General features: G+C 40.4%; 1 protein-coding gene across 1 annotated transcript in view; it reads right to left on the bottom strand.

The window, feature by feature from the left end:
• olfm3a (olfactomedin 3a) overlaps positions 1-15,764 on the bottom strand; it is a 28,071-nt gene extending 12,307 nt beyond the window's left edge. Inside the window, exon 1 of the mRNA XM_085173083.1 lies at positions 15,469-15,764. Coding sequence (XP_085029209.1) covers positions 15,469-15,588 — 120 coding nt within the window. The 5' untranslated portion in view covers positions 15,589-15,764. The remainder of the gene's footprint in view (positions 1-15,468) is intronic.
• Positions 15,765-16,022: the final 258 nt, after the last annotated feature.

The raw sequence follows: 16,022 nt of genomic DNA, 5'->3' as shown, positions 1-16,022 counted from the left end.
ATCAGTCTCACTTCTGGTCCTCTTTGTTGTTGGACTTGTGTCAGGCTGCCTGATTGAACAGTGAATTTGCCCCTAAACCTTTTATGCCTTAGTGAATTCCAGAGTGACATTTACAGTACTGGATCTGTCATCAGGCCAACAAGCAATAAACTGATGACAGGAAAAGAATGGAGGCACCCCTCACATAATATGACACGCAATACTGATGTCATTTCGCCAGCTTCATGTTGATTGTTTTGTCTGTTGTTTTCATGGTTTATTGACTAGTTTACTGTAACTGCTTGTTTATCACTTATATTGCTAACAATATTTATTTTTGCCCAGCGGTCCTGCACAGCTGCATCTTCTGCTGAAACAAAGCTCGCTGCTCATGCAAAGGGCTGTGAAATTGCAATGGTTTGATCATTTCAGCACAAAACATCTCACAATCTCATGGAAGAATGGTGGGATTTCTTAAACTGTAATGTAGATAATGGATCTTAGTTATTACGTTAATGATCCCCTGCCCTTTTCTTACTGTGGGATTGACATTTGTGAGTTTGAGAAAAACAAGGCTTTCAGTAAAGGCTGAACATATGCTGGTCAACAACCTTCTAATATCATTCTTTATATTTATAGTAATTGGTTAATGTATACACAGAAAAAGCAGGTCAGTGTCATCTGCCTAAAATACCTCAGTACAATACACTGTGCTTTACAAAAGCTCAACGTGACCACCAAATTGCAAACAGTGATGATATAAACTAATCATGGTTAATACATCTCAATTTACTTGTCGCTGCTGAGTGAACCAATGTGTGTCCATTATATGCAGAACAGTGAGTGAGTAAACAAGGAGATGATTCAACACAAACCTCCAGTCACATCTCACATTAGTGCATACATTTTGTTCTACACCTCATGGAAAATTCACAAGAAATCACAAAGAGAAAAAAGGTAATTGCCTGTTTGTTGCCTTGCACCACCAGAATCAAGTTTGTATGTTGAAATGCGTAATTGTATTGTCCTTTCATGGTCCGAGGGCTTTGCTGTTTTATTTTTTAATTTGGATTCTTGGTTAATACACTGTATTCGAGTTTTGGGTTTCTGTTTGGTTCTCAGTTGTGGATTTAGTGTTTTGAATAGTTTTTGAATTTTGATTCTTGCTTTAGTTTGTCATTCTAATGATGAGTTTTGACTTTAGTGATTCTGAGTCTTAGTTCTTGTGAAATGATTGAGTTCTGATGTTTGTTTGGCTTCTTGTTGTCATTCGAGCCTTGTGAGTATCTCCCTATTTGTGTTTCCTCGGTCTCGTTTATCTGTTTGTGTCTTCTGTGCGACACTGTCTGTTATCACTCTTAGGTTAGCCTCTGGTGTCAGTTATCTTTTGTTTATTTCCTGCTTGGTTACTTTACGATTACGAAGGTTACGTTAGACTGGTTTTACGTGATTCTCTTCTGTTTTGTCTTTATAACGTGTTTCCCATTCATTTTTAGCATTTGTGACTTTTTGCTTGAGTACTACTTTAATGCTCCTTTTAATATTTCCTTTAATATTTAGTATTCTCTTGCATTTTGCTTTTGGATACCCTTTAAGGTTAAATGATTGCAAATAATTATGACATATCTTCAATGGTCTTTATAGATTCCCTTTAAAAAGAAACAGATCCCTGGGGCTTATTCTTTTCCTGGCCACTAAAGTAATAAGCTAGCCAAATACACTGGTTCTCATATAGTATTGTGCGTTTCTATCCTACAAAAAGCACTTTATACAACATACTTCATTGCCCCCCATTTATGCAAGCAGGTTTTTCAATGCCCAAGTACTTGCTTCCTAACATTCATACCCTGATACACATAACGGAGAGCAGTAGGAGTTCAGTATTGTGCAAGGATCTAGGATGCAGACTGGAGCAGCCAGGGATTGAACCATCGACCCGTCAAATAGTGAATGAGCTGCTCTACCTCCTGAGCTGCAGCCATGGAGAGGAACTGATGCATTGGACTTCACCAGCAAGGCTACTCTGGGAGAGTTTCGTCAAAAGATTAGCGGGGTCAGCAGCCAGAGGTAGACTGTCAGAGCTAGACTCACCTTAGCTTAAACCAGTTTCTGCATGGCCTGCCAAGGAAGAACACCCCTTGGAATTAGAAATTCCCTTTAAATAGAGAGCCGGTCCACACTTTTCCCTAACCCCCTAACCTTAACCCCTGTATATGGGTAACTGACAGATCCACACACCTCCCTGTTTGACTTTATTGATTGCATTCCCCATATCCTCTTCTGAATTTAGCCTTCGGTGTAGATAGTCCTGTCTTACTTGAAGTATTTTCTGCATTGTCTGTGAATGTTTCTGTCTTGCTCCCTTTGTGCTGTAAATATATCAAGTCATGGATGAGCAAGTGCCATATGGGAAACTGGGACTGTTGAGGTTGGACCAATAAACTTAAAAAAGAGATAAAATAATTTTGAGCAAAACTGATTCCATCTTAACATCATCTTGAGTTCATCTTGAGTTTAGTTGGTGTAACCATGAATAGTGTAATCATGAATACTGCCATACATTCTGCCAGCTTCACACCTAACTGAACCTCCACCTTGGCTACTACTCATTTGCCTTTAACTGTTTCTTCATTAACCTTTTTAATTCGAAAGATTTGGGAGAGTTAGCTAGAGTCATTAGATTTCAATCACTTCCATTAATGATTGCATTTCTGTCCTGATCTGGTCTCTGCCCTCTTGCACTTTTCTTTTGCATTTGAAAATTTTTTCCCCTTGTTTGTGAGTTGTGATTAGTTTATCCGGATACATTTGCACGTCGAATTCTGGACTTTTTTTTGTCTTTGCAAGCATTTCTATAAAGTCACAGCAGGTATAACTTGATAGAGGATACTGTAGCTCTTTTTCAAGTGCACCCTTGTGTGCAAAACTAGCTGGGCTCTAGCAGTGGAATGATTTTGTTCAGTGCTGAGTAGATCTGTATTAGCCGCTGCCAAGATTCACAGCAAGTCTATATACCATAGCTGACTGTCTGCACTAAATGAACCCCCCTTCCCCCTGCTGTGTATCGCATTGGTCTCTTGATATAATTTCTTTAGCCATTTTCATGATGGCTTATTCTATTTGCTACGCTCTAGCAGTATGAGTCTGTGAGCAGCCCCTCAGAGGAATAAACCAGGTGAGATGCTGTGGCTGAAAAAATTAAAAGCTTGTCATTGACAGCAGCAGAAATCAATGCGTTATAAATACAGCTTAGATTAATAGCAAGGTAACTGACTCCCTCAACAGTATCAGTCAGAGCTGCAGAAAAGCCACAAATAGTCTAATTCTGATAAGCTGCCATCACTTGTTTGTCACAGTACTGTAAAATATGGAGTTATGACTATATGAGGTTCATTCTCAGATGGTAATGTCTCAAGTGGCACTTCCATCTCCACAGTGTGAAGTCTTGACAGAAAAAGGTGACAGACTGGAAATGCCTTCACTGTCACACACCTTAACTTTACTATTTGTCACATCTGTTCATCTTTGTCCATTATGTTGTCGAACATTTGAATTCCACAAAGTCACGCCAAACATACATGTTTGAAAAGTTTCCCATATTCTTTGCATTTCCTGTCTTTAAACTCAGATTAAAGCTGGCATTGTGTGACATTAAAAGACCCGTTAATATGTATAGAAACAAATCTAGCTGCCAGTGATGCCGGCAAAGCTAAATCTCATATCACAATAATGCTGCCGTTCTGCCTGCCACAAGACAGAGACCTAAACAGATGCTATCTCTCCAGTCATCTATCAGCCTGTCCAAACAAAAAGCCACCACGGTATTGGAGGCAAGTGGAGTGGAATGCGCATGTCGGTGCTGTAACTGATGATCATATGACTTAAATGACTTAACATTTTAACTCTAATGGCAGGGGAAGATGAACTTGCATGTGCAGTCTGTAAGCAGTCTAATGCAGACATCCAAAACAGCGCTGAGAAATGGTGACGCCCCTAAACACAGGAGAAAGAGCAGCAATAATCCTAAAACCAAAAAAGGGTTTCGGAAAGATAGTGACAAAGAGATATGCATACTGTGGAGTGAAAAAGGGAGGAAAAGAAGACGCAGCAAAAGCCATCTTTTCTCTCAGATGTTACTATAGTGAAAGGCAGGGAGATTATTTTTTCTAGAGGCGTGCTACCTTCTTGCCTTTTCTGACCCCAGTGAAGAGACGATTGAATAGATAATTTTGCAGGCGCTCTGAATGAACCACAGCATTATCTTGTTCACACGCCTGTGCTTCTTCTCCAGGGGGGGGGGGGGGGGGGGTGCTTCGATGAGTCTTCTGACTGAACAAGATGACATGTTAGTCATAGGCACCACAGAGGGTGATAATGAAACAGTCATCAAACATTATCAGTGAAGTAAGGCCAGTGGACAGCTTCAGGCCACTGTGAATGGCACATGCATACACAAGCAGAATACTAAGGAGATCTCCCATGTAAATTTATTTTGTGATACGCTGAGAAACGCATGCAGATGCTGGGCGCCAAGAATCTTTGTTCTTTCGGTCTTTGTCAGGAGTTTCCACATTCAGCTGATTCATAAGAGCTAAATCTATGAAGCCTTTTTGAAATGCCACTCACATCCAGTCTCAGGACCCAACGAGGTCCTCAGACTGGATTATTTTAAAGTTAATGTGTAGTAAATCTTGTAAAGCAGTCTGCCACAAAAGAATCTCCCTTTAATTGATGTTCAAATCAAATCTGTGTCATTAGCAATTACATGTCTTGGCAGCTTCTAAGGGTAAAAATGAGAGCATGCTCATTAGTATTACATAAGAAGGTTGGATCTTTGAAAAAGGACACTGCTGCCATACTAATGTCGCAGAATCTGTAGATGGTCACATTTTACAAATTCTTGCTCTTTTCAAAGTACCCTTTGAATTCTCGCCTCCTAATTATGCTCTACGGTGGTGTCAGTAGGATGGGTAGGATGCTGAAGCTACAACGCAGATTCTTCTAGTATAAATTTAGACCTGGGTGCTGTGCAGCCCCTGGGCCACATCTGGTCTTCTGATTCTCCATAACCAGTTGGTGTGTAGTCAGGAAAATTGACTATGTGCACGTTAGCATATGCTACTTCCGGTGCGGAAACTCCTGTGGGGAGCTTTGTGTCCGGTGTCCTATTCGCGCCCTCTCTACGGTCCAAAACAAGTTAAGCAAATGAATGAATCAAGCGTCGATTTAGATTTCTATAGATGTCTTGCGCATTTACCCAATATATCTGTAAATGATGTTCATCGACTTGTCGATATTTTTTCCCTGCGGCAAAAGAGAAAAGGGATTCAAATGTTATATTTCTCAGCTGTCCCTCGTTTATCGCGGGTGTTATGTTCTAAAAATAACCAGCGATAGGTGAAATCAAGTAGCCAATTTTATTTTTTGACGGTGCAAAACGTTTCGTGGACATCGTGGACATACAGTACTGCACTTCAGAGTCGTTGTAGGTGTGTACTTACTTGACTAGCTGATATAGACATAACGGGGGAAACATCTGGTTTGGCTATTCTTCACCTGTAGTTTGAATGCTGAACATTTGCCTGTTTAAATCATGAAACCAGTCACTATCAGAGATGTGCTTCTGAATGTGGTGATTTTGGAGTATATCTTCGCAGTAGCGATTGACCGCAAAGTAAAGCAACCGGAAATGTACAACCCCACATCCGGTCTCAAACCAGGAAGTTAGCATTTTCTTGTGCACAGGGTCAATTAGGATTAAAATGTAAATAAGTATACATCAAGTAGTTTGTCCCATTTCAGTCAACAAACACTCTTTTAGAAACTCCCCATCAGAGAATGCCTACTGTTATTTGCAGTTTTGTGGGAAATCCCAATCACAATACGGTTATGTTGCTTTTATTTTGAAGGTGAGAGCTCGCCATACAGTGCTTTAGAAATGTATATGATTTCAAATCATTTTGAAATATATTTAAAACGTACAAAAAAAAAGTGAATTCACTGAACTATGTTTTCATACCAACATTTGAGCAGCCACACTGGATTCCTGTAAAAAGTCAGAAATTAATCAAGTTTAATATTCAACCACTAAACCAAATGGTTCTGATCAGGAATGCAAGCAAGTAACTGTAATTTTGCATATTTATCAAAACAATAACATGCTTTACTATTTTTTTCTGCTTTTTTTGTAAATCACACCACCAAACAAAAATGTCACAAAAAGCATACTGATAAACCACGTGCACCAGGCATAGCAGAATTGGCTCCATTTGTCCCCAGTGTACCTTTTTTGCTTTCTGCTGACCACTACTCAAGCTTGGGCCTTCATCTGGGTCGGAATTTTCTTCCGGACCCAGGTCATATTGACTAATTTTTCTTCTCAAATATTTATCTATCGCTATTATGTATTTTCTCACTCACAGCATGACAATTATGTAATATCGTCTTCTTCTTGTTGTTCTGTTTTACTGGCAGTTGGCATCCCATTGAATTAGAGCAGGTAGTTGTACTGCCCTCTTGTGGTAGAGAATGTAATTGTTCTCCCGCTACCCACACTGGTCGCGTAGAGCAGCGGTCCCCAACCTTTTTTGCACGATGGACCGGTTTATGCTCGAGAATATTTTCACAGACCGGCCTTTAAGGTGTCGCGGATAAATACAACAAAATAAAACTAGTACCGGTACCGAAAAAAGATTTATTCATAACACACATGAAAAGACCCAGGAAAACCAAGTTAACGATAAAAACGATAACAAAATAACGCTAAAAACCGATAGAAACCCTGAAAACCATACATTTCACACCTGAGCTTCAACTCTCGCAGCCCGGTACCAAGCAACTCACGGACCGGTACCGGTCCAAGGCCCGGGGGTTGGGGACCGCTGGTTTAGAGTACTAACCGCTGGAACCAGACAATCTTCAACGGCACACCTGATAATTTCTTATGGCACACCTATGTGCCGCGGGATAGTGGTTGAGAAACACTGGCCTAAGTACTCACTCAAAGAAGCAAGAGGTCACGCTGTGTGATTGTGTGTTTAAGGATTTTACAATCTGGATCTCCATTACAAGACTAAAGACAGAGAAGCAGAATAAGTTGACCAATAATGTAGAGCAAAAATAGAGATCTGAATCTTTGCTAGCAAAACTGTAAAAGCAGCAAGAACTATTTTTTTTTTTCAACCAAGCTTTGCACTTCAGGGATGTAGCGGTAAATTTATCAAAGAGTATTTGGTGGACTCTGATGTGCTAATAGAAAAAAAAGAAGAATTTCTAATGTATTTGCCTCTGCGGGCAAAGCGTAACAAGGTGGTCCAAGGAGCTTTAGCTGAAAATGTTGTCTTTTTCTTCTCGTCTCTGGATGAAAGCTGTGATGTAGTGTCCATTACACAACCCAGTTACTCATCTTCGTACATAGGGGAATAAAACATTTGAGATTAGGAAGAGCTAGCAGCAGTGTGATCAGTGAAAGAGAATAGGACAGGGAGTAATTTGTTCAACTGCATGCATGGACAGGCTTGGGCTGCAATGGGACAAACTAGTAGGTTTTACAACTACTGCGTGTCTGAATCTGACTGGAAAATGTAGGACTTTTGAAGCAGATACAATAGAAGATAAAAGGACTGAAATGAACCCTGAAATTGGTATTGTTTAATTCTATTATACACCAGGATGTGTCGTGCACGTCGCTGATGTTAACAAATTAACTTAATCAGAGCAAGAGAATCACAAATACTTTGTTGCACTACAAGATTGAACATGGTGACATAGGCCACCACATAGCTGTCAGGATGGACAAAGTACTAAAAAGAGCATAGGACCTCAGTTTTGTGAGAAAGAAATTATGGATTTCCAGAGCTCTCAGATGCAGAATGGAAGGCAGATATTGTTCAGACAATGAACCTGACGTTTCAGTCCCAAAAAAGACTGGATTTTACTCAGTAACTAAGGAAAAGGAACTGAAAAACAGCAGATGAAGTAATTAAACTACAAGAACTATAGCAATAGCACACTGGATAAAGTTAAAAGTCTTCTAAATTTTGAACATTTTGCTTATTTCATATTTTTATTTGCTTATTGTAACATCTAACCTCACCAGTAACTGTTTATAAAGAGATAAAATTAACATTGAGCAGAACTGAGTTCAGCTTATTGATGCAGCCCATCATAACACTCCCAGTTTCTCATGTGACCCCTTGGGAAGAGAAATGTCCGCCTCCGGTCCAAATCCTGATGTAAAAGCAAGAGAGCACAAAGTCTAAAAACTGCCTTTTACCCACGAAAACCATCATATTAGTATGTTCAGTGCATTTCAGGCAGTTCTTTGAAGTTGTGTTGCAATTTATTTGCTCTAACTACTTTCCTTAAACTGAACTCCAACATTTCTACTTCAGTTAATGAGTTCCTTAAAATGTCTCTTAACAACTTTTTGGGAATATGCTTATACTAGTTGGCTCCAATAAAGCAGAATATGGATATATATATGGACAGTACTGCAAGTGTATAGCAATATGTAGCTTGTCTGAGGCTACTGCCAATGAAGGAATTGGTGAGATGCTCTCTTATGAAAGCTGGACGTGTGTGCTGAAGAGTGGAAGAAAGAAATGATTTTGAAGAAAAAAAGCAATAACTGATGGTTAAACTTCAGACTTTGGACTTGTACTGATCTATTTTGTACACATTTAATTCAAATGACTCTTTGCTTAACCTTAACCCTAAACAATCTTTGTCCTATTATAGCGTAACCTGTTAAACTCTGTATTTTGTCACATGTTAAAAATGAGTACACTGGACTGTACTAAGAGCAGTCATTGATATTGAAGAGTTTCTGGAATTATATTATAAGAGCAAGCATGTAACACTGATTGTGTGCCTGTCTGCTGTAATGCGCTCTACAACATCTGTTATCAGTTACATACACAACATTGGTTGCAGACTGAAACAAACATGTTGAATCAGGCTTGGAATTTAACTTCATCTGGTAAAATACAGAGAGACGGCCTCCGATGAAATCATTCCCACCTCCACTGAAGCCACCAAAGCTGTTGGCAAGGTTATCTACAAGCTGAATGTTAACTGACTGATATGAATTCCCATGTATCCTTTCCCAAAGGGTCTGTCATCAACCACACTATCTGGAAAAAGCCCGCTAAGTAGAGCAACATTAAGAACATTTTAAGATTAGGCTTAAAACTTTCCTTTTTGCTAAAGCATATAGTTAGGGCTGGACCAGGTGACCCTGAATCCTCCCTTAGTTATGCTGCAATAGATGTAGGCTGCCGGGGGATTCCCATGATGCATTGAGTTTTTCCTTTCCAGTCACCTTTCTCTTTATGTATTAACAGACCTCTCTGTGTTGAATCATATCTGTTATTAATCTCTGTCTCTCTTCCACAGCATGTCTTTATCCTGTCTTCCTTCTCTCACCCCAACCGGTCGCAGCAGATGGCCGCCCCTCCCTGAGCCTGGTTCTGCCGGAGGTTTCTTCCTGTTAAAAGGGAGTTTTTCCTTCCCACTGTCGCCAAAGTGCTTGCTCATAGGGGGTCATATGATTGTTGGGTTTTTCTCTGTATCTATGAAGCGCCTTGAGGCGACTTTTGTTGTGATTTGGCGCTATATAAATAAATTGAATTAAAGAATGCTGCCGAGGCTGCTGCTGAGGAACCCATGAAAGGAATCCTCTGATACACAGAAGACAAGGTGGCATCTACAGGCTTCAACGGTGACCCTCACTTCTCCATCTTTGATGCTGGAGCTGGAACTGCATTCAAACAACCACAGCAACTACAGAAACCTGCTGTGTGACCCATTCGTGCATAAGGAGTCAACTCCTGAGTCATCATTCTGGATTCTAGATGTTACAGCATCTGCACCAAGAGCAAACTCGTATACCTGATGAATGGGGAAATACCTTTTAAAGGATTGTTATCTTTTCTGTTCAGTACTAAAGAATGTACAGATTCAGTGTTGTAATGTTACTGATCTTGCAGCTCTTTTGCACTTTGAATAAAAGACCCAAATTTATGGGCTGTAAGGTAATTTACATCTTTACCTAAAAAGCAAAAGGTCCCCAGTTGGATTCCAACATTGGCACCTGTTCAAGTTCAAGTTCCAAAAATATAAAGAACAATTTCACGGCACATTTATTCCTCCTGCTCCAGTGCCTATGTACTGGGCAAAACGCTTGTGAACAAGTGTATTAAATAAACACTGACAGTAAAGCACATGAGTGGCTTTATAATGATGCACATTTGAGGTCTATGAAAGTTTCAGCTGTGTTGTAGCAGGCAACAGTCATATGAAAACAAATATTAAGCCAAATAAAGCCCTGACTCAAAAGCTAGTAGAACCCTGTTAAACGCAACAGCAAAAACTAAAAGTGATTGTTGTGACTGTTTTTTTTTTTTTTTTACAGCATTGCTTGAGTGCTTGAGTCTGGCTTCCTCCCACAGTCCAAAGACATGCAATTAGTGGGGTTAGGTTAATTGATCAACCTAAATTGCCCATAGGTGTGAATGTGGAAGTGAATGTGAGTATGAACGGTTGTCTGTCTCTGTGTGTTGGCCCTGCGACAAACTGGCGACATGTCCAGGGTGTACCCCGCCTCTCGCCCTATGACAGCTGGGATAGGCTCCAGCACCCCCTGCGATCCTGAAAAGGATAAGCGGAAGCGAATGGATGGATGGTTGAGTTCATTGAGGTTTAAGGGCTTTTGTTTACGCATAGCTCTCTCAAGGTCCCACCATAGCATTTCAGTTTGGTTGAGGTCTGGACTTTGACTGGGTCATTGCAACACTTTGTATCTTCTCTTTTTCAGCCATGCTGTTGGAGTTTTGCTGCTGTGCTTGGGATCATTGTCTTCCTCCAAGACCCACTCTAGATCACGCCTTAACTGTCACAGATGGCCCCACAGTTGGCTGTAGCATTGGTATTCTGGTATACAGAGGAGTTCATGGCTTAGGCACCGACTGCAATATGCCCAGATTCTCATCAAATCATTACCCCTCCACCACGGTGCTTGACAGCTGGTATGAGGTGGTGCACATTAAAACATCTCCACTTTGCTCTTTTCTGCCCAAGGATGTTATTCCAAATGTCTTTTGAAATATCTTGTGGTTTGTTCAGAGGCAACCTTTCAAACCTTAGCCGTGCTGCCATGTTCTTTTTGGAGACATGCCTATCTCTACTAAGGACAATCCTATTATTGGCCCATTTTATATACACATTTCCAGGCTTATAATATCTGCCTGGAAATTTTTAGCTTACTTTGCAAGAATGTTAGGCTCAGTAAGTCAGAGAAAAGGTTTAGCAAATAATCAGCTGGTGTGCACAGTAATCGTAGTTAAAAAAAAAAAGAAATTCATGCATTCTGATGCATGTTTACTTTGACTCTAATGACTATTTAAATGATTGACATCAGTCTAAAAACTCAACTCTGCTCCAGTTTGTCAGCATCTAAGTAAGACATCAGGAATTATTGTCTTTATCTGGCTCTAAATACCTCTGAAAGTATAACATCCATTTTTCCAGGCCAAAAATGTCTTCCACTCCTCTCATGTTCAGCCTTTCAGCTCTTATCCAGTAATACGCAGCTGATATACAGACCGCTTGGGCTGTAATTATAGTAATCAAAAGGGGAACAGGGAGAGGGCTGTAACTATACCCCTGGTAGTTTCAACATCATGTTTCAACTCCTGTAATTATGCTTAGACTTATTATTAACTAAGCTGCAGTCACTCAGAGGAGGGCAAAAAACTAAAAGTAAAATAAAACAAGGAAATGTCACTTCAAAGAGTTATAATCATCACCTATATAAAAGAGATGGAAGCTTTAAGCGATTGATAATTGCCCACATAACTGCGATCTCTTGGTAAGTATCTGTTTTTGAGTGAATATGATGGCCAGTCGCCAGAAAAGGGAGAAGCAAAGGTGCAAAAGTAAAAACTTCTTCAGGGCTTGTTTGTGGGTGTCAATAGCTGTCTGTATTTAGACACCGTGCTGCTAAACAAATGGATGAATTCAACCGCTACAAACACAAGGTCAAGTGAATTCTTCCGTCAGCCTGCCACATACTTCTCAACAGACGGGTACAAAACTATTTATTTTTTAAAAAAGCTGACAGAAAAGTCATTACAACCTCTCAGTGGCTCAAAAGGTCTAACATCTCTTAGTCCAAAAAGTGCCTCATATTTATCCTGCTGTTTGCACAAACTGTCCCCATCCATCATCGGTGACTTGCTTTCTTTATTTCCAGTCCATGAGCCCTGACAACCTCCTTCCTGCTTCCATCGTGAAACAAGCAGCATCAGACTAATGACTTTGCGTGCCGACTTGTGGCTAACAGTTTGGTTGGTTTATGTTGACACATAGTTAGAAGATGTCATTTTTAATCTAGCTCTTGGTGGAAATAGTTATGTGAAATGTAAAACCTCCATTGTTTAACGACTGTGTGGATATGAGTAGGTGTGTGCCTATGGCACCTCTCATCTTTTGATATGGCATCGGTGCTCAACAAATTTCCCTGAGTGTATCATCCATATAAATGCTAATCCAAGCTGAAAAACGGATTTCAAACAAGCAAGAGACAACATCAGTTCATGACAGATAGCCCCCTTCAGCCCCGCAAAACAATAGCTACATAAATGCCTTTCTGTTTTTAAGATGATTAAAGATCAGTGGGATGTTGGATCAGTCACAGTATGCTCTCTCATGCACCCATGATCATTTTTCATTTCATATTTTTCATATGTGATCAAAACCTGATTAAGTGACCTGAAACATTTCAACCAAAACTGAGGCTGAAAACAGCATCTCTGTAAACTGACAAACCTGGCATTTATATTAATAAAAAGGACTATTTGGACTGTGTGTGTGTGTGTGTGTGTGTGTGTGTGTGTGTGTGTGTGTGCGTTCCTGTAGGTTGTGTACTCCTGCCTGCCACCTACTCACAATGGCTACCAGAGAGGGCAAGTGCCTACACAAAGCTCCATCCCACTGGTGTTGTAACAAAATCCCCAGAAAAGTTCACATTATTCACACCAGTTATGTTTTGTGCAGTCGTGCACATCATTTGTCATTTATATACAAAGAAGAATTAATTATTCTAAGGAAACTGACAGGCATTTGCTGTTTTTGTTTCACCAAGAAAAAACTTTCCACAGGAAACAGCATTGCCCCTTTTGTCGCAAAAGACGTCAATCAATGATTACTTTAAGCCTCGCCGTGAAAAAAAAAAGCCTATCGTGTTAAGCACTCGCTAAAACATGTTAACACGTAACACCTTACATAAAAGCACTGTGTGATTATTTTTAGACAAAATTGCTGCCATTAGCTTGGACTACGAGGAAAGATATGGGTGTTGAATTTGAATTTTTGGCATCAGGACTGATGTCAGACTCTTCAGGTCAATTACATCTCTCGTTGTTCTTCAATCGATACGTCCTCTGGGTGCAGACTATCACGTGTAATCATAAAACACAAATCCCAGTCATCATTTTGATCATAATGAGAGTAACACTGTGCCGTTAGCAGCCACTGTGTAATTACCCGGCTGGCACAGACCATAAGGGAAAACTACACTATGCAAATATTTCATCTTCTCACAAAAGCTCTTTAGGGATCCATTGTCTACACTGCAGAGGTAATATCTGCCAAACCAGATTGTGCCACTCCACAACAAAGGAAAATTCATACCATTAGCCTTAGTTCTAGCCCCTTTGTCCAAGGTCTGGTTTGTAAAAGGTTATTTTCAAGTTGCCCAACTGAACATTTGAGGGGTAATAAAGGCAGAATGAACAAATAAACTTAAATGCCAAGAAGTAACAGCTGCCACCACTTACTAAACTGAAGAAAGCATTATGTATAAGGTCTGAAAGCATGTGAGTGACAGCTTAATAATTTCCAGCTTAGTGTAATACCATAAAAGGTTTCCCTTTCCAGATCATTTTTAAACACTGAAGCAGAAAGGCCTTTGGAGCCATGCAAGCAATTTGCATGCAGCTCTTGATCAAGCACTATATCTCACATTCCTCAATGGCAACGGTGTATTCATCGATTTAATCACAAAGAGATAAAAGATAAAGAGCGAACTGAATGATAGTCAGAGGCAACCACAACTACCTTTGCAGAAGAAACGTCTAAAATATAGAGAGAATACCAACAAGCAGATTTACAGAGGTCACTAGTGATGAAATAATGAAAGCATATGCAGTATATAGCAGGGATGAGCTAATCAACTGATTAACTTTGTGTATACAAATAAAAGTTACAGATGAAGAACAGAGGAATCATGAAATCATGTGAAGGAGAAAAAGGAGGCAGTATTTTCAGGACGTATATGCAGGAGATATTGTCATCTTGATGGCATAAAGAATGAACTCATTAAAAAAAAACTGCCACCTATTCATTTTCTGTCTGTGCGCTAATTGATTAATCACCTAATTGTTCCAAGATTAGTAAAGGATCAAGGAACTCACTCCTATGAATAAAGCATAGAGTGTTCTTATTGCGCTTTTGGAAACTGCATACAAATGTTGGATGAAGTCGATTTTCTGGTTTTCCAGTTGGGAAGAGCCACAGTTTCAGCACCACAGAGTGGACAGCTCCACAGAAAACCTTGAGCCCGATAAACTGAGCTTCAGACTTGAATTTTTGAGCAAAAAACTGCACTTGAAATTCTACTTTCCTCCAATTTTCTGAAGGTTAAACGCAAAGACAAACCAACATATCCTGACAGAAACAGCGTTACTGACAAAAGAGCGAGACGCTCCTTTGTGGAGGATTTTGCTGCTGAAGTATTCACCATATAGGGCACGAATGGTGGCTTAGGGCTGAAGCTTCACCATCTATTAGACAGGAAACAGCCCATAGCTTACGGTGAAATGCTGTGCACCTTCTCTCACAACTGCATTACAACCTGTTCAGCTTTCAAACGAAATGACATCCACAAGTGGCCAAGATGGGTGACGAACCAAAATGTATTATTCACAAAAGAATGATTTCCTTTTATTTTCATAAAGAAACAAATTAACTACGTGGCCGTTTTCTGGCTTATTGGAAAAACAGTCCCAGGTGAATTTAAAAAAAGAAAAGAATGCACGATGTATTTGGTAATTAGCCATACGCATTTTCTACTAACTAGCACTGCATTTAGAAAAAATGTGGGACGGCTTCAGTTTACATTTTAGAGAATGGCTCCAGGCATTATATTTATTTAAAGTTTTCATGGAAATAAGGGCAGCTATGCGCACCAAACCTAAACCGACGTGCTGTACTTCCTGCACATTCTTGAATCTCATTAAATCCCGTTAAACCACTGCGACTTTAGAGTGAAGTTGGGCATACCTCCGTAGAACAAACTGTGGCATCTATCAGTGCGAGGGTTACTGTGGAGAAACTACAGGTTGTGCATCCTCACCCCTTAGCAGGCTAGTGCGCGGAAAACGACATCCTCGCTCTGTAACGGAACAAGTGTCAAAAAATCAAACTCACCATAGAGGGATACAATCCGAAGATGGTGAGGGAAAGGATCGGGTACAAGACGCTCAACAGGACCCGCATGCTGACGGGCTCCGGCCAGCCACTTTTCCCCAAGGTACAGTCCTTTATCATGGAGCTCCTGTCCTTTTGTTCACCTCACGCGTTTTTCTTTCTTTTTTTATTGCTGTGGAACCGCAGAGAGAGCGCTCCGACCGCGACACTGCAACCACGCGTTCACCGACATCACACACAGCGCTCCGACTGAGGGCAGTGCCGAGGAAAAAAAAGTTTTGAGACAGGGGGAAATATTCAAATATTTCAGTTCCAGCAAGCTGCAGGGGAGGCGCTCCAACCATGTGACTGCACTTCTATCTATCTGCCTGTGCTGAATGCCTTGTGAAAAGCGACCACATTTTTCATTTACACAACCTTCACGCAGATAATGTCTTAAATGGCTAATGAGGCCATTGCGGGACAGGGGGTTTCAGGTGTGAGCTCATTATCCGAATGCTGAAGAGGTACTGGTTTATCAGTTTAGTAATGATGGGGGAATGACTGTTCAGTAG

The sequence above is a fragment of the Neolamprologus multifasciatus genome, chromosome 9 (assembly GCF_963576455.1).
Source record: "Neolamprologus multifasciatus chromosome 9, fNeoMul1.2, whole genome shotgun sequence".
NCBI classification, from domain to species: Eukaryota; Metazoa; Chordata; class Actinopteri; order Cichliformes; family Cichlidae; genus Neolamprologus; species Neolamprologus multifasciatus.
This window is presented reverse-complemented; position numbering and strand designations above follow the sequence as displayed.